Source organism: Genypterus blacodes, unplaced genomic scaffold (assembly GCF_046128005.1).
Source record: "Genypterus blacodes isolate CSIRO-AG114 ecotype Tasmania unplaced genomic scaffold, CSIRO-AGI_Gbla_v1 ptg000480l_1, whole genome shotgun sequence".
NCBI classification, from domain to species: domain Eukaryota; kingdom Metazoa; phylum Chordata; class Actinopteri; order Ophidiiformes; family Ophidiidae; genus Genypterus; species Genypterus blacodes.
The window spans coordinates 36259-55465 of NW_027467241.1; the positions used below are offsets into that span (position 1 = coordinate 36259).

Genomic DNA, 19207 nt, shown 5'->3' on the forward strand with positions numbered 1-19207 from the left:
CTGCACAGCTGCTAAGTGTCTGGACTCGCCTGGAAACGTCCTGGCTAACGGGGCTCTGGTCAAATTGGTTACTATTGCACTTTTTAATGAGCGTTGAAATTACTCTAACCCTAACCCATCTTTAGCATTGACGCCTGTTTTAGTCCCTTTCACTTTCTCCCATTCTGACTCCAGCGTTTCTCTGCCCAGTAACAGTCTGAAGGCCAAACTCATCTCCTCCCAGCCCGTCATGCCTCGTGTCTCCATTGCAGGGCGCTGTAGCAACCTCACTAACTCCTGTGGTGTCATATGGTAACACAGCCATCACGCTGATGGAAGAACCAGGTCCGAGTCCTGGTTCTTACAACGCCGTCCTGCAAACTCTCTGACCTCTGACCTGGGCTGCACAGATTCACCACACACACATGAAGTGATTCAACTGAGGAGTTGGTACCAAAATAATTTGTGTAATGTTTGTTAATAATGAAGTGTGTGTGTGTGTGAGTGTGTGTGTCCCATAGAACTGAAATGCCAATGTTGACTGTTGTTGTAAATGTCATAATTACTGCACCAATAACAATAAATACATTTTCTTTTACATGGTTTGTTTACCTATTTTGTTGTAGAAGCCTATTGTCGTTGTGTTTAATAACGTGTCTTTCCTATGGGGGGCCTATGCAGCCCCTAATGGTATATAGGGGCTGCATCACAGAAAAGTTTGGGAACCCCTGGTGTAAGTCACAGTCCAGGTACTAATGACATGAGCCGGGGAAGGAGGGAGGGAAGGAAGGATGGTCAGAGGGAGAGAAAGGCTTCCAGAGAAACATGGAGGAGGGAGAGAAGGGGGAAACAGAATTCCCTTCTCCCCCGCCTGAGTGACTTCCTGCCCACTTTCCCATGGCGAGAGAGAGAGAGAAGGAGAGACATTAGAAGTGTTGTTTCAAGAAATTAAGGAGCAATAATTTGTCAGCGGGGGGAGAAAGGGGGGGAAGATGGAGAGCAGAGAGAGAGGAAATGTCATCCTTCAGTTTACATTAGAGGAACAGCGTGCTTTGGGCCCGCCGTCCCTGTGACAGCGAGCAGCCGCCCAGACGCAGAGAGACGGAGGAAGGACAGCACGAGGACAGAGGAAGACAAATCAGAGGGGGATTAGCAGCGCAGGGGACGGGGCAGCGGCCAAGAGTGAAAGTGTGAAAGGAAGGAAAATGAAGGATGAGTGAAATAAAACAGAGCGATGGGGGGGGGGTTATATTTTCTCGCTCGATACACACTTACGGACAAAGCCCGGTCAGACTGAGTGCCGTCGCTCACACTGTTTGCTCCACAGCCAAATAAGTGAAGAAGTCGCTATAGTAAATGTGGCTTTTCCCAGAAATCTCTCCCAAGTCTGAGCTCAACCTAAGACAGCCTGATGTAGTTTTCTGGAAGAGCGTTCATGCTGGGTCGAAGCCCGGCTCAGCTCGGTTGAATAATTATGTATTCCCGTGTTTTTCACTGAAACAACTGTTATTTAGACAAACCACAACGGGGCAAGTTTCTGAGAAATGTCATCCATAGTCGTAATGTGTTGACATGACTTGATGTCTAAAAGCATCAAGTTTAAGGTGCAAAAGACTCAAGGGGGCGGAGCAGAATAGAGAAAGGACCGATGGTGCGGGATTAGCAGAGAGGATGCAAACATGTGTCGCAACAGATGTTTGGATTTGTGATTTGTGGGAATTGTGTAACCCACAGCCACTGGAATGTCCATTAAAGCTCCACGCTTCTGGTTCCCAAACTGGGTGCCATGGATTCTTAGGGATCCAGCAGCAGGGCCAAAACACTTGGATCAAACGTGCCTGTGTGGAGGAGTGTGTGTGTGTGTGTGTGTGTGGAGGAGTGTATCATTTATTAGTCAGTGTTTCCTGCTGTCATTACTATGAAAGATTGTTGTAACAATGTAACTTCCAGAGAAAAGAAGAAAACACTGATAATGGCTACATATGGGGTGTGTCGCCTTCATTTCCCTGTCGTGTGTGTGTGTGTGTGTGTGTGTGTGTGCCTGTGTGTGCGTGTGTGTGCGTGTGGGTTCCTCAGTGACGGTTGGTTACTGTAAATGCTTGGCACCAGACACAGATAAATGTGTCAGAGTCTAAAGGAAGGGAGGAAAAATACTGTTCTTAAGCAAAAAGGTGTCAGGAAAGGTTCTGAAGGAGACGTGATGACATTAAAAAGGTTAAACAAATGAGAAAGTGACAGAAAATAGTTGGAGATGAATGAAGGAAAAAGAAAATGGATGGAGGTCAGGATGTAAACAAAGGAATAAGAGAGAGGAGAGTGACGACAGGACAGATAAAAGGGAGATCTATGGAGAGAAGGAGAGGAAGACGGTAAGAGAAACCAGAAGTGAAAAGGTGAGAAATTAGAAGTGGGGATCCAAATGAAGAAGGCTGCTGCCACTTTGTCTCTCGTTTGTTTTGTGGATTCGCCAGCAAGTCAGAACTTGTGCTGGAGGCTTTAGTGAGCTTTTCTGCTGTAGCATCTTTGTTCTGGCTCATTGTAAATGTGACGGTAGCCAATCAGCAACAGGCGGCGGTGAAGAGAAGCAGCCCGTTTCACAATGAGCGGGCGGGCAGTGATGTCAGAATGAAGCTTTAATTCAGCTTCACGGGCCCTCAGGAGGTTTTGAACCGGAGCTGAGAAGAAAGAGGACACGGCAACACAGATATCCAGCTATTATTACTGAGCGTGATTAAAACTCTTTCACACAGACGAGCCAGGGTATTCTGGATGGAACCCACTTCTCTGAATAGAGGAACCCAAAATATTTGATCTGTGGGAGCATCTGACTTTAACGCTCTGCTCTTATTACTTCAGTTGTCAAATGATAATTAAGGTCAAAGTTCAGATGTCTGCCTTCAATATTAGGATTCAGTCCTGGACAATGACTCGTAGGTGGTTTGTGCCATTCTAGGCGACGTGAATCTAGAGAATGCTGGGTGAGACTTTCAAGGACGCCTGACCCAATGATGTCACCAGAGCCGTGTGACAAGATGTGGGAGAGACTAAGAGGGCGGATGCTTTATGACGACTCAGCACGAGGGGAGCCACTTTGTGTTGAAACACTTTCAACTACCGCTACAGCCGACACTGAGATTTTAAATGAATGTAGCAAACAATATGACAGCAGCTTTGGGGTTAGAGCCCATCTGAGTGTGTGCTGCTGGGTTCAATCTCCCATTAAGCACCTGACAGATACAGACGCTCAGATGGATAATTAGGCTTCCAGGGTTCAAGGTGGGGCAGAGGTGCCTTCTAGCCTTTACGTCTCTCTCTCCTTCCTCTCCACCGTCCCTCTGTTCTCTCTCTCTCTCTCTGACGTTCGTTCCGTCTCACACCTTTGTTAATCTGCATTGGCGTAGCACCGAGGTTCCATCCTCGTACAGACGAGCAGCCTGACTCTCTGCTAAACAGTGTCACAGCTGCACCTCAGGCAGTCCATGGCCTATTATCCCAATACTGCAGATACACGCACGCACTCGCACGCACGCACACTCGCACACACGCATGCACAACCAAGACATCAGAATAAATCATTTTAGGCCATTCTCTGGTAAAAGAAAGTATGAACGCATGTTAAGACACGCGCGCACAGTCACAGTCACACGCACACACACTTATCGCAACTCCTAAACATGCAGACACAACACAGTGATAATATTTGGTATCAGCAGGCCATTCCATACATGCCTTTTGGATAAAATAGACAGACAAAAATAAAGAATGGAAGGGTGTGTGCGTGCGTGCGTGCGTGCGTGCGTGCGTGCGTGCGTGCGTGTGTGTGTGTGTGTGCGCGTGTGGTGCTTAATTGAGAGGTGCTCTGAAATGTCATTTGATCCCTAAGAGGCCCCACAAAATGGCCTCACACAGATATACACAGCACATGGACAGATAACAGGAAGGATCATGGCGGGATGTGGCGACTTAATGCTGTGGCTAGATAACAGATTAAAAGGGAGAGAGAGAGAGAGGGAGAGAGTGTGAGAGAGAGAATAACCACAGAGACGGCTGTCAGACTAAGGGACTGAGGGAAAGTGTTGAGCTTAGTGTAAGAAAAAGGGGAAAGGTATGGATGAAGACCGACCGGATGAGGATGAAGACGAGGAATTCGTCGAGCCGCCCGAACCAAAAATAAAACTAAACCCACGGAGTACAAGCAAGACGCAAAGATATGAAAGGATGGGCGGAAGAAGGGAACGGATGTAAGAAAGTGATCTAAAAGCCTGGATGAGACCACAAGAACAGAGAGGAAGAGGGGGAGGAGCCATGGGGTTCACTGGGGAAGAGTTAACAACTAATATCCATCCATGCACAGCGTGAGGAATTAAAATCCATTGTGTGTGTGTGTGTGTGTGTGTCTCTCTCTCACCAGGTTAGATCCTCCGGTCCAGTAGAGGAAGTATCCGTCCGGGTCGACTTTCAGAGTCACCAGGGTGGGTGGGCCGCTGCTAGGCTCCTACACACCGACAGAAATAGAGCAGTTAGAATTGACAACACATACACACACGCACGCACGCAATAATGGAGGCAGACCTCCTCCTACACTCACACACATACAAGTGGAGAGATAAACTCTGCTCCATGTTTTACAGCCAGCACTCTGACATTGAGGCCTCTGAGCACTTCAAGCACTTCAGCTCTGTGGCACGGCACCAACGTTCCTCCAAAGAGCTCCAATGTCCTCGCCCCAAGAAAGAAAGGACCATTGTAATGTATTGACTAATTCATCGGTGGACTGATTGATTGACATGTGCAGAAGGCCCATGTATGGGTCAGGCCCTTACACTTAAGGCTTAACTTAAAGGCAGCCGGTGGAGTCGACCTGTAGGGACGCTGCTCCAGCAATGATTCATGTTTATGATGATAATGGACGTGCCTGCTGCTTTATGGCGCTTATCATGATGCGATTGTACAGAGCCAGCAGGCCAGCCAGACAAACACACAGACAGACAGGCAGGGGTAAAGTGTGTGTGTGTTTGTGTGTGTGGTGGAGAGCAGTGGAACCACATTGCCTGGCCAGAATGAAGATCTCATTCATGCATAATGATGGCACAGCAGCTGCCTTCATCGAACATGTCATTCACATCATCATTATGGGCTCATGTGCAAGATACCATGACCACACACACACACACACACACACACACACACACACACACACACACACACACACACACACACACACACACACACACACACACACACACACACACTGGTGAACGGTCATACACCAGTCCAGGCACACAAACATATGGTGATTCAGATTGTGTGTCGTTATAGTAACAGATGACTCATGCTCATGTCAGAGTGTATAGTGATATCAGCATCATTATCATCCTCACTCTCAGATGGAAAAAGGGAGAGGAAGATCCGCTCAGGAAGCCTCAAACTCTGTACTCTGTGGAACCTTAGATGCCATGGTTACACACGTGTACCAGGACAGCGTGAAGTAACCAATCACGCTATACGGCGCAATTAAACATTCAAGACAGATTTTAATGCAGAATGTTTGTTTCTGTATTAACAAAACAATCTGATGTGAAATAATGCAAAACAGTTTCACAATCAAACTGAGACAAAGACGCAAATGAGACATTATGATGTCATCACTTTATGCCTGTTCACATAAGTAATGCTTGCATTAAACAAGGAAAGATATCAAACATTGATAAGTTATGAAACAGGTGAAGCAGAGCATTTAATCCCTCCCCCCCTCTTCATCCCCAGATACAGAAACAAAACAATTTCCACTTTTTGGAGAGACAATGTTCAGTGTTATTCAGAGTTATAAGCTAATTACTGCCTAGCTCGGGGTGGTGTGTGTAAGTAGGACAGTGAAGGTTGAGTGCTTTCACAGTAAAACGACAGTAGAGGTTGTGTAGAATAGTTTGAAGTAATGCGAAATAATGTTACTCAAAACACACGTGCAATGTAGAAATGTCTCCCAATGGAGTTCCAGTATAATATGGATCTGTACCTAAAGGTCTGCTCTCTGTCACTGCCACGCCTTACTCTGAACCTTTGCCCCGCTTCCTAGGAAACATTCTTACTTACAGTCAGCACGTTTACATGCATGTTCAAACTCAGGGTCAAATCAAATGTCCTCGAATGATAATCAGATTTAAATTGTGATGAATCAACGTTAGTACACTAGTTGTAAGTCCTACACATGCGTTTAAGCAATGAGTCATGTTTATTATACTGCAGCACATGAGGGAAGACTCACAGTACAGACCTGGCCTCATCTAACACACAGACAGAGATCCCTATAGTGGTTAGAGCCAAACATACCTTGAGTTTAGGCTCCAAGGTAGGCTGAGAGGAAAGGGAGGGAAAGAGTGGGTGCGGTTAGAAGAGAGGATAAAGGTCAAAAAGAGGAGAAAAAAGGTTAGAAAACAGGATAAAGGTCAAAAAGAGGAGGGGAAAAAAGGTTAGAAAAGAGGATAAAGGTCAAAAAGAGGAGGGGGAAAAAAGGTTAGAAAAGAGGAAAAGGGTCAAAAAGAGGAGGGGAAAAAGGTTAGAAAAGAGGATAAAGGTCAAAAAGAGGAGGGGAAAAAAGGTTAGAAGAGGAGGAAGAGACATTAAATTGAGACCCAGATGAAGAAAAGTGAGATTTATCTATTATTAAACCAGAAATATTCAGTTAAGAGTTGAGTTGTTAGTAAAAGGAGCTTTGATGCAACGCTGCATACCAGAGAGCTGAAGCCCAATGTGTTCTCAAGCTGCCAAAGCAAACCCAAGTCTAAGAAGTTACGCAGCTCAGACTGCAGTGTTGAACTGGTGACTGACATTCACTCAATCAATCCACTCCACGATCACTTCCGGCGTGTGATCCCAGCTGAGTGACGGAGGCAGAGCTGAGGATGATGACAACAGGTGTCAGTGATCAATTCTGAAACCTTTTGGAGAGCCGACCTGTCGTCAGCATCCTAACCACCCAGGTAAAGAAACTCCTAACATTCTATACGTACACAGCAAACGTTTGGCTTGTTTGCATCGGTGATGGAAGCAGAGATACCAAGCAGCTGCCAACACGGCCATGAAATCCCATGTTCCCTTTCACCCCAGTTGGTAAAGACATCGGAAAAAAAATGTGGTCTACGTTTAGAGCGCTGTTTCTGAAAAATGTAACTTTAATCCATTTAAGAATGTGCTCTGCTAAAGGAAGCCAGACAGACCTGAACTCCTTCCAAACTCACTGGTTTCCGTCCCACCTTGTGGTTATTCAGACTTTATTTTAAAAATGGTGACGGCAGCTTGTGAACAGGGGCATGAACCCATGACCTTCTGCTACATTAGGTCTGTGATGTAGCTGTGATTCTCCACCATCCTTGCTTTTTATAATGTCAGATGATGAGATTATGGAGGACATTGTTATTTTGCTGAAAATACTTATGCGCAAACTATATGGTGACTTTTAACACACACTCGTACAACTTAAACAAACCATCACAGGCTCTGCTACGCCTGATCAGTCACAGGGTTTATAGTTTAGATTCATGAGGAGGCAACACAGGAAGGAGGATGAGGAGGAGAAGGAATCACTGCCATGCTCAATGGCAAAAAGACAGAGAGAGCTGATCTTATCAAATCTAAATCAACATTACAACCCAGGCAAAGAAGTTTAACTTTATAAATGTGTTTTCCTTTTCTGGTCTCATTAAGTTAACACAACGTCTCACATGAGAGAGAACAAGACTCATGCTGGTGCCAGTTAGATACTGCCGACACTATGCTGTCACAAATATCACACACTGATCCTGTAGTTCTGATAGAAACCCACTGATTTCATACCTCAGCCAAGCAGAATCAGAGGTGCATAAATCATCCATCCAGACAATTCATTCGGTGAATCTCTCTCTCTCTCTCTCTCTCTCTCTCTCTCTCTCTCTCTCTCTCTCTCTCTCTCTCTCTCTCTCTCTCTCTCTCTCTCTCTCTCTCTCTCTCTCTCTCTCTCTCTCTCTCTCTCTCTCTCTCTCTCTCTCTCTCTCTCTCTCTCTCTCTCTCTCTCTCTCTCTCTCTCTCTCTCTCTCTCTCTCTCTCTCTCTCTCATATCCAGTGTCAATACACTGTTTGCTATAGATGGGGAATTCCAGCGCGACCAGACACACACTCTCACAGAATGAGGAATGTGATCTATAGGCTCATGTGACCAGTATGTAACAACGTTCCCATATAGTGCAGCAAGCCCGGGAGCAGGACACAGATTTGCATGTGAAGGCTGTAGTATTTACATGCTTGACAGTTGCTTTCTAGCGTTGTCTTCCAGTATGACACACACACACACACACACACCCCTCTCTAACTCCTTCATCCCTTCTGCTCCCTTTACAACTCGACCTTTCTCCCGCTGATTGTCTCCACACATTTGTTCCCGCTCAGGATCTCCTTATCTGTTTGCCTTTGAGTGTTACATAAAGCAAAAAGTTGAAATCAAGGGTAGCCAGGAAATCATTTGCGAACCCCTACCACACACGAACACACACACACACACACCTACCTTGTTAACAATAAACCCGCACCCTATGGCGTGCCTGTGTTTAAGTGGGTGGTCGCTCTATAATTGCGCCTCACCACACTCCCTAATTAACCACCATATGTAGAAACCTTCTGAAGTCCTTCTTTCATCTCTCTCTCTCTCTCCCCCTCTCCGTGTCAATCATCCCTTACATTCGCTCTCTCTTCCACTCCCTCGTGTTTTGATTCATTTATTCACCCTTAATTTATTGAAGGTCATTTCTTTCTCCAGACGCTCTGGTCCTCTGAGAAACACCTTCATTACTGAAACCTAATGAGACACACACACACGAGCACACACACACACACACACACACACACACACACACACACACACACACACACACACAGGACAGACCATCCCAAAGCGCCTGGGTCTTACAGGCCCAGACACCACCTTGAAAATCCCAATATTATGAAGACACACTGGTGTAGATGGACATGCAGACAAAGTATAATCAGGTTAGTCTGCATCTGTTCTCATGTCCTGCCAAAGATTAATGTGTGTGTGTGTGTTAGTGTGTGTCTGTGTGTGTGTGTTGCATAAGCACCGGTCAGGAGAAAGCCATTAGTGACAATCTGATAAAAGTGGCTGCTACAACTGCACCTTTGCTCAGTGTTACTCTGGGGGTGTGTGTGTGTTCATACAAGAGCCAGTGTGCACTTAGGGACAGTGTGTGAGTCTGTGTGTGTGTGTGTGTGTGTGTGTGTGAGTGGGTTAGAGAGTGGCTGCTTTGGCAACATGGTAAAGGTTGATGACAGTTGCTAACCTTTGGACTACAGAGAGAGGAGAGAAAAGGGGGGCGGAGCCAAGCTGAAAGGGAAAGAAGTTGCATGAAACAAAACTATAGTGGGAATTCCTTGTATTGATACTCGTAGAAATACAGATTTATATGAGCTTTGGCAGGCCTGGTTTACTATCAGCCGTACTACAACTCAGCTACAAAGAAGCCGTGTCTGCAGACTGAGGAAGCAAACAACAAATCAATGTTATTATTACAGTATTATGGAGAAATACGAGCTCCTTGCTGGACATTCCTGTTGGACATCGCTGCAATTATCTGGCTTGCTTGTATTTATTGTTAAATTGTGATTCCAGCATTTATGTCAATTACAGGCCACTGCAGTTAAAGGGGGAAGGGCAGGTTCAGGGAGGAAGTGTGTGTGTGTGTGTGTGTGTGTGTGTGTGTGTGTGTGTGTGTGTGTGTGTGTGTGTGTGTGTGTGTGTGTGTGTGTGTGTGTGTGTGTGTGTGCAGTTTGTTTTCCACTTAAAAATCTATATCCTGAAACTGTACAAGAGAAAGAAAGAGAATATGATGTGAAAATGCATTCAGAATAGATCTCTGGATAGAATACAGCATGGCCACATGTACACAGAATGATATTAGTGGTTGTTATTCTTCAAAAACCCGAATTCCAAACCAAGAAATGTGACAAATGTGGGTTGGTTGTGGGTTCATAATGTTGCTCTGTGTCTGCTGGCCATGCAGGTCAAGACTTGTGTGTCAGTCAAGTTGCTTCCTTCAGGTTTTCTCCTCCTAATATTGTGTTTGTTGTCATTTTCCTTCAGTCTTAAAGGGGAGGGAGTCGGCTACGTCTTAAACATTGTCAATATTTGGTACAAGGCTAGTGAGCATTTTACCAGAATCTGCCATGAATCTGTCAAGACTCGAGAGCCAATCAGAGCAGAGCAGGGTTCTCAGAGGAGAGACCTTAAAGATACACTATTTAGAACAGCGTGTTTTCACTAAGTATACAGAGCGGTGCTGCAGCAAAGGACAGCAGGAGTGCAAAAATGCAAACATTTGGAGAAAAAAAAAGGGCCTCTAAATGAAAATAAGAACACAGGGCCGATGCACCAGAGAGACTGAAAGTAAAGGAGACACGGGAAGGGGAAGGAAACGGAGAGAGGAACAGTAAACGCAAAAACTAGACCAGATGCAGAAACAGGGAAGAGATCAGACAGGAGATCCACAGACACATGAAGGATCCACACACACAGAGGAGGAGAGATGGAGCCGTCCAGATGTCAGTCCCACACTTCACATGTGGCTGTGGTTGACCTTCCACCTCTTTTCCTCTCTCACCCCCCCCCCCCCCCCTGTCTTTCTTTTGCATTTTTAGTGAAACAGGTTTCCCTCTCTGATCCGATCCCTCCCGCTTGTTTCAGGACATTTTGCTCCTCAGACTTCACTAAATAAACTCCTCTGCACCAAGTGAGTCAGAAGCCCACACCATTCCATCAACAGATGGAGAGAACACAACTCGACGAGATGTTCTCCATCTTCCGCTATCCCCACCCCGCGTTTCTCACCCCTCTGTCAGTGTCAACTGGTGTTTTGCAGCACGGCGTCACACTTTCACACAGCTCTGCCTTTCCCCTTCACTCTCTCTTCTCTTCCTCCTCGACCGCAAACCCTCTCTCCACCGTCTCTGCTCTCGTCGCAGGAAGCTCCTTGCAGCATCCAATGATGAGAATTTGTTGACTTTGACCCAGACTGAGTAACAGTCCATGGCATGGGACCTATTATGTTTCATTTAGAAGCAAGCAACAATATTGCCCAATGAAGACAGTTCCCTTATGTAGAGAGAGCATGTCAGAGGGGAAAACATCAATCCAAGCAATGGAATTTCCTTAAGTCACAGTTGTTTTGAAATACTCCACAAAGCTCAGACCAGCGTGAAAAGCCAAATGGAAGATTGTATCAGCTTTAGAATAAAAAGGGAGCTTTGTGTTTGAAGGAGAAGCTGGTAATAATAACAACATTAAACTGGAACTCGTACAACAACGACACCCTTCACATCTGTCAGTCACTTTGGATCCATTTTGCAATCCGGCTTTAGACACTCAAACTCATAAACCATCATCCACATCTCGTGCTGTAGAACTCACACACTGGAAGCCAATTGGAAATGAAGAGGATAATGAAACAGATGAGTAGAAGAGTATCATCGGGATACTTATGAATGGGGAAAGAGAGGAACACAGAGTCTCATGTGGATTTGTCTTAACAAAGTAGCAGCCGATACACACTGTTTGCTCCGTGATGACAGCTAACCAAAGCAGAGAGGTCGGGACGAGTCATTCCAACCAGGGGAAGAAAGCTACAAAGTCTAACACGCAAGGTTGTATTGGATAGAGAGGAACAACCGAGTTTAAAGAGATCTTACAAAAAAACAACAACCTTCGACCAGACACTGAAAGATGAACATCCTCCAAACTGCCTGGTCTATAAACTCCTGCTATATAAACACTTAACCAATTCAATAACACCTCATTTATCCTTTGCAGCACTTAAGGGACCATGGGTGAGCTAAAGACAGAGTGCTGAGACCGGGACGTTTCCTGACCGCGCTACCATTTCGCCCGACAATCAGTGATCGATTGGAGGAGCGGTCGGGTTTCTGCAGAGTGAGAAATGCATTTGAATGATGCAAATGTTCTCCAGCTGTCAGTGCTGGATGCAAAGCAGCTTTATGAAGTCCTTATATTTGACTTTAAGATTGATTAGACACTCCAATCCTTAGTGCACTGTAGACCATCTGTCTGTCTCGCTTTGTCTAATTGGTTGTTTGTGAGGAATTTTAACTGAATTCCAGTTGGAATTTGTTGGAATTGAATTGTGGCGAGTGCTGGATAGGGCGGAGAGGGAGAGAAAATGGCTTTGGCTCTGGAGCTTACAACAAGCTCAAACAGGAAGTCATTCAACGTGAAACACACACCCAGAACAAAACGACCACACATACACACACACACACACATCTGTACACAAGCAGAAACGCCGAAGAAAGAGGGTCAATTTGGAATGCAGCCCCCCCCGCATGAGTCAGTATGTGTCCGTGTGTGTGTCCATGTGTGTGTGTGTGTGTGTGTGTGTGTGTGTCATTTCATTGGCCTACAGTAGAATTCACGGGGCAGTTGAGAAACAGAGGTTTGGTTGTGAAAGAGAAGGATTGTGAGAAAATATAAAACCAACGGCAACAATCAAAGAGGAGTGAGAGCTGCGACTGAAAGAGTGAGAAAGGGAGAAATGATCAAGCAGGAGAGTGAGGGGATGCTGTGAAAAGAGGCAGAAGAAGAAGACAAAGAAATGAGATGAGGAGGAAGACGAGGGGATGCAGAGGGGGAGGAGAGAGAAGGAGAGGAGGTCAAAAGTAGAGTTTTCATGTAAACAAACTGCACTGCCCTGAGGCTCTTTCTGTGTGTGTGTGTGTGTGTGTGTGTGTGTGTGTGTGTGTGTGTGTGTGTGTGTGTGTGTGTGTGTGTGTGTGTGTGTGTGTGTGTGTGTGTGTGTGTGTGTGTGTGTGTGTGTGTGTGTGTGTGTGTGTGTGTGTGAAACCCATTTATTTCCCCTTGTAATCCCTTAAAGGAACACACTAAGTTTCCTGCGGGTCGTCTTCCCTTACATGCAATAAGAACGACGTGATGGCGAGTCTCAGGTAGAGGGTTGACATTTGGGCTCTGTGTGCACATTCGATCACACTGAGTAACAACAAACATCAAATCCTTTCAATAGCACAAAGTTGGACTACAACTGTGGCTCCGATGTGTCCTGACAAACAAGAACAACGGGGAAAATGTGAGCGGCTGCCTGCTCAGGATGTGGCAGGATGTTCTCAGGCTCGACCTTTGGTTGATCAGGCGACCTCTCCGTGTTTTACTGCTCGCCTGAATCATTACTGCCTTCATTTTGCGAGGTTCACACGATTTCAGAGCATTTATTGGTCTTTCTCTGAGCCGCTGTACGACTTTATGACACAGAACAGAGAGCTGCACCGTCTCTTCCTCGCAGACGCACCTGAAGCTGGGAGCTTTTGCATGCAGGAAGAGGAAGAGGAAGAGGATTATGGGAGATCCAACTCCCACAAACTGTCCCATACTTCATTTATTGTTTCTAGTCGGGGGGGGAAGCAGAGATGATAGAGCAGAACCAGAGACGGAGAGGGGGAGAGATAGAGCATCCGCATGTTCACACACTTAATCACAAGCATAACTATTTCCTGGGAATTCCCTTTGAGGCAGCAGCAGAGAGATTGTGTGCGAGAGACAGAAAAGAAGGGAAATCAAAGAGACGCTAGGCTATTGACCGATTGTTGCACGACAAAGGCACTCCGCGTGCGCGCACACACACACACACACACACACAATATGTCGTAATTCCAAATTGTGTGAGGCTTTGTTACCAATTCTTTAATGGGCAAACATTCCCATAATATTGTTCAATCAGGTTTTTAATAGCAGCAGATTGAATGCGTGTGTGTGTGTGTGTGTGCACAAGTGTGTGTCAACACCGCACCTCATCTCTATGTCTACAAATCACTCTTATGATAACCCCCTTGTTAAAATTACAGCATCTTTTTACTGTGTGTAACACACACACACACACACAAACACACTTATATATATATACGTTGTCTAATGGAAGACACAGTCCCGGAGTTATCAGTCAGCAGCTTAGTAAATCATTGATGGACACTCAGATACATGGACACACATTCTCCAAAGACACCAACACCTAACACACACACACACACACACACGCACACACACACGCACACGCACAGACACACAGCCAATGACACATGCCATGATTGCCAGGTATGCTGAGCCAGAAATACACGGAAGAAAGAGTTCAGGTGGAGCAAGAGATAAAAAACACTTTGCTTGCAAAAGTCCGGGTGAAATAAACAAACAAGCCTTTAAAAGATCTACAGAGTCATCAGATGGACGTGTGTGGCTGTGATTGGAGACTTAAAGTGTAGCTAAATGTTCCAATCTGTTAAAATCCCCTCAATCCCTGGACTCAGCTCCTCTCAGACAGGTGCTTTCTCCTCTAATCCACAGGGAGAAGGGGAACAGGGAAGAAGGCGGTGGAGAAGAGGAGGAGAAGGGGGGTGAAGGGGGCGTCTGAACTGAACCTGAGCCCAAGGAAAACCGGCTTGACAAGAATTCTCAACACAACAACACACACATTGTGAACCACTGCTGCCTCCTGGCAACCAAGGGGGAATTCTCTGCAAAGATCTGATCTGAAGAACACACGTTAGTACATAGAGAGGGTTTCTCTGTATCGATAAGGGTTGTGAGCCTTCACACACACGTTTCTGCATTATTCCCACACACACGCGCGCACACACACACACACGCACACACATCTGTGTTGTGTGTGAAAGGCTTTACAACAGCGGGCCTGCTGACAAATCATGGCTGTCATGTTTCACGTCGCCTGTCTCTAATCATGTGTGCGTGTGTGTGAGTGAGTGTGTGTGTGTGTGTTGTGTTTCGTATGAGTCAATCACCGACTTGATATGTAATTTAGCTTCAGACCACAATCAGATCAGATCAGAGCTTGATCAACCAGTGGCAGGAAGCGGATCTCAAATGTAAACGCTGTTCTCTCTCTCTCTCTCTCACTCACTCACTCCCTCTCTCTCACCTCGTCCCATTTGATGAACTTCCCTCCCTTCTTCAGCGCCTCGTGGACGGACACGGGTTTGAGCTGCAGCGCGTGGACTCCCGGCTTGGCCCCGGCCATGGCGGAGGGACTCCCTGCCCCGGGTCGCCGACGCCTAAAACCCGGCTTAGAGCGAGCAGCAGTCCTCGGTGGAAACGAGCCCTCCGCGTCTCCTTCCCCTCCGCTCCGGAATCCTTTTGCTTTTCCGGGGAGAGAGTTAATTGGATCGTCGCGGGAAGGGGAGGGGAGAGAAAGTTTTTAAAGCGAGACTCCCAAAAAAGTTGAGAAGCAACATGAGGAGAAGGAGGAGGAGGAGGAGGAGGAGGAGGAGTAGTCCACAGAGGAGAGGAAGAGAAGACGGGACTCAGTTGTTACAAGCGCGCAACGCCGCTGTCTTGTCCCGCTCCGCGTGCACGCACCGCGGCGGCGCGCATAGGATCCCCCCGCTTAATGACAGGCTGCGGGTCAGAGATGTGTTTATTTATGCAGGTTTGCTATAATCGCACAATTGAGCCCGAGACGAGATCCCTTCCTTCCTTCCTTCCTCCCTTCCTCCCATCTGGTCTCTCTCTCTCTCTCCCTGTCTCTCTCTCTCTCTCTCGTAGCCTCCTCCTCCTTCTCTCCTCCCTGCATGTTTTCTAGAAAAAAAGATAGATTCCGAGAGAAGAGAGGAGAGAGAGACGGATAGACACCAGACAGAGCCCCAGAGAAGAAGAAGTGAGAGATGGAGGAAGGGCCCTTGTGTTTTCATTCAGTGTGATTTGTGTCATTGTGTGATCACTTCCTCAAACTCATCTATTATTGTTGGCATGCTGAAGAAAATCGCCTTTTATAGTGAATTCCAAACAATGTGCCTCAAACTGTGAGGGCCTGCGATTTTGTTTTGTATTTTGTGACTTCTTTTTTAAAAAAATCATCAAATTTGAGTGATCTGTGTTTGTGGCTGTACACATTCTTGTCATTAAAGCATGCAGTAATCAGCTTAGAGGTCATTTCAGAGCAATAACTCGCTGGGTTACGTCATCTGTGAGGAGATTAAAAAATCGTGGATGCTGGAAATGAATTTGGAGGATTTGAAGACGGTGTAACCGGAGCGGCTGGAAGTGATCGGGTAACTTTCCCTGCCTCCTTCACACCAGCGTCGGTGGATCATGTTCTAAGACGCGGGAGAGCAAAGCAGGCTGCACTGTTACAGTCTAAATCCTGCTGCCAAGCAACATTACAACTTTGACTGCTCATAAAAAAACACAGCAGAGCAACAGATTTTTTGGCAACCGGCACCATTCTCCAACTCCCTAACTACACTCGGCAGGAATGTCTGCTATGCATGCAGCCTGCTGACTGACTGACTGACTGACTGACCAGCTGACTGCTGCTGGGGAGTTCTTTCGCTTGACCAAACCCACAGCAAGTAAGAAAATCAAAAACAACCCAGGAGGATCGATCAGAAATACATGAACACACACTTCAAAGTTTTTGTCGACAATTTGCTTGTTGTAAAAAAAAAATCCAGTGTGTGCTCGTGTGTGTGGATGTTAGATGACCCTGAGTGTGTGCGCACACCTAGTGGAGGTTACATTGTTTAAGAATTCAGGAGCCAGAAAGATTGGCATTGGTGTGTGTGTGTGTGTGTGTGTGTGTGTGTGTGTGTGTGTGTGTGTGTGTGTGTGTACGTATCTGACTGCATGTGCGTTTGACCCAGAAACATTGTAAATCAGGGAGGTAACCGAGTACGAGTTGATTAATCTGATCTGGCGGACTCATACACACACACACGCATTCTCACATACACGCCGACACAGGTACACAGTTACACAATGCAAATCACCTCACATATGACACCAAATGCAAGGGGTAAACATGCATACGCGTACATAAGAGTAGTGTGTTTCTCTATTTTGAATAATAAGACATACTGACACACACACACTCCCTCATACCACACACACTGTCTCTCCCTATCATTCACTTTACTCCTCTGTTCTCTCATCACCCTGATCTCCATTTCCATCAGGAGTCTTGCTCCTATTGATCAATGGTATATCATAACTTTTATCTGAATAGATACGGGATATGAGATGAAGCATTTTTGTCCTCTCTTTCCAGAAATAGTTTGCTCTCTGTCTCTGTCTTTATTGTGCAAACGGGCACATTTGTGAACAGCTGTGGTGTGTATCTCTGTTCCCACAAAACCCCAGTTCAGAGGGTGAAGGCTGCTCAAATGAGAAGGGGATGCAGCCCAGAGAGGAGGAGGAGAAGGAGGAGGAGGACAGGCAGTAAATAATGAGGAATCTTAAATATTGTAAGCTGTAATAAGAGATACAGAGAAACTGGAGGTTGAGAGGTCAAAAGAATAGAAAGAATCCAAATGATCAGTTCAGTAAGTCTAGATTGAATCATTTTCTGGTATTTAGCTTTTCTATTCAGCACAACAAAGAAGCAAGGAAAGAAAGACAGAGTAGGAGGTGGAATGGACAGGGAAGGAAGAGAGACAGACAGCATGTGCCACAGCTGGACGACCAAAGACGAGCACTGCGACTGGCTTTTTGATAAAGGAGGTTACAAAAAGAGAGTGAAAGGGGACAGCAGAGGTTAAATTGGAACAAAGAGATGGACAGACACATGGCAAAGAGTTCTTGTGGAGGAAGAGAAGTCCCCCCCACCTGCCTCCCCTCCTTCCTTCTCTCTCTCTCTCTCTCTCTCTCTTGCGCCCCCCCCTGCTCCAGCGATAGTCCGATCCTTCTCTCCAACGCGAAGCCAAGGACTCACAAAGGCACATTGTGTAAGGACACACTGGCATATTCACTCTCCAGACTCTTCACACACGCCGACACACATGCAGTACACGCACACGCACATGCACTGGTACACACGAATCTGCATGCACGCGTAGGCACACACAAGCATGTCTGTACACGAGGGCTCTAATGGGAAAGGCCTGAGCTGCGATAGACGCTTCATCAAATTTCCCTCTACAATGCTGCTGAGATTCGGGCCTTCACTGACTGGACTCATCTCTGCAGAGTGACTGTTGGTGTCTTTTGGCCCAAAGCTAACATGTGGGTGTGTAACCAAACTCATCCTTACAGTTTCTCAAGGAAGAGGTGTTTGTAGTTCAATCAGATGATGAAATATGACCAGAAAACCAGATTTATTTTCGTCATAGCTCAGTGCTTTCCCTGTCTCCTTCCTTGTTCCTTTTTCCTCAATGTTTAAACGATCTTGTGTTATCTTATCTTTGATCTGATCGGTACTTTAATGTGAAATTATTTGGTTCGCTCCCTTTGTTCGCTTCAGAACCAAATCCAGCCTCAATACTTGCTAATGTGGGCTTTAAACCTAGTCAGTCTATTATTTCTGTCTTTCTTTTTATCATCATGCCTATAAAGTGATCATACACTGCCATCTAGTGGCTATATAGTATACTGCGCCACACTCGCCTTCAGGCAGGACCGTGAATCTCTGACTGTAGAGCTTTGGAATGTGGATCGACCGGTTTACTTCTACGTTACTTGTGTCACACCCACAACTCCTCACTAACAACCGACTAACAAGCCGCCTTCAGGCCTCAACCCCGCCGGGCAGCTCGTCAGCTCTGTTCCCTCCCCCCTGTACGGCAGCATGGCAGCCCGGCTAGCTCAGTCGGTAGAGCATGAGACTCTTAATCTCAGGGTCGTGGGTTCGAGCCCCACGTTGGGCGCTGTTTTATGTCACCATCGATATTGACTATATAGAACTACAAATAGTATCTCCTATTCCAATTTAAAATAAAAACGCCCCATAGCGCCCCCGTGTGTACGGAAGACTACCAAGTACCTCTTCACTATCCAGGTGAAATTGGGCGAACAGATAGGTGATCATTAAAAACATTATAGATGAGCTTACAACTGCATCTATAATATATATGACTGGTCACTCATGAACAACAACAACAACAACATGAGTGTCATGAATGAACTCCTTGCCTTTTGTATTCATAATATAGTGGTTTGAATGTTTTTCTAAGGCACAGAAGTCAGAGTCTTGTCTTTAAAGAGGACTTTATAATGTATATAGGCTCATAATATAGGTCTGAGTTTGGTGATAATAGTGAAAGCTACACACACACACACACACACACACACACACACACACACACACACACACCCACACACACAGCTTCCAGCTTTTAATCATCAAATGTAATTGACAACAAATGTCTGCAGTTTGAGGTAGGT

General features: G+C 46.0%; 1 protein-coding gene, 1 long non-coding RNA gene and 1 other non-coding gene across 4 annotated transcripts in view; 2 read left to right on the plus strand and 1 right to left on the minus strand.

Annotated features, from left to right (window-relative positions):
• Nucleotides 1-15098, minus strand: part of plcb3 (phospholipase C, beta 3 (phosphatidylinositol-specific)) — a 32883-nt gene extending 17785 nt beyond the window's left edge. For both annotated transcript variants that reach the window (XR_012960753.1, XM_076139900.1), the window contains exons 1-2: nt 14973-15098; nt 4388-4474 (exon numbers count right to left, since the gene is read on the minus strand). Coding sequence is in view for 1 of the 2 variants with exons in the window: in XM_076139900.1 (XP_075996015.1) it covers nt 4388-4474; nt 14973-15071 (186 nt within the window). In the remaining variant the exon portion in view is untranslated. The remainder of the gene's footprint in view (nt 1-4387; nt 4475-14972) is intronic.
• On the plus strand, nt 14337-15970 carry LOC142990157 (uncharacterized). The gene is made up of 2 exons (XR_012960754.1): nt 14337-14578; nt 15009-15970. It is a non-coding gene; the product is annotated as an uncharacterized LOC142990157 (long non-coding RNA).
• Nucleotides 15971-18617: 2647 nt separating this feature from the next.
• Nucleotides 18618-18690, plus strand: trnak-cuu (transfer RNA lysine (anticodon CUU)). The gene has a single exon. It is a non-coding gene; the product is annotated as a tRNA-Lys (tRNA).
• Nucleotides 18691-19207: the final 517 nt, after the last annotated feature.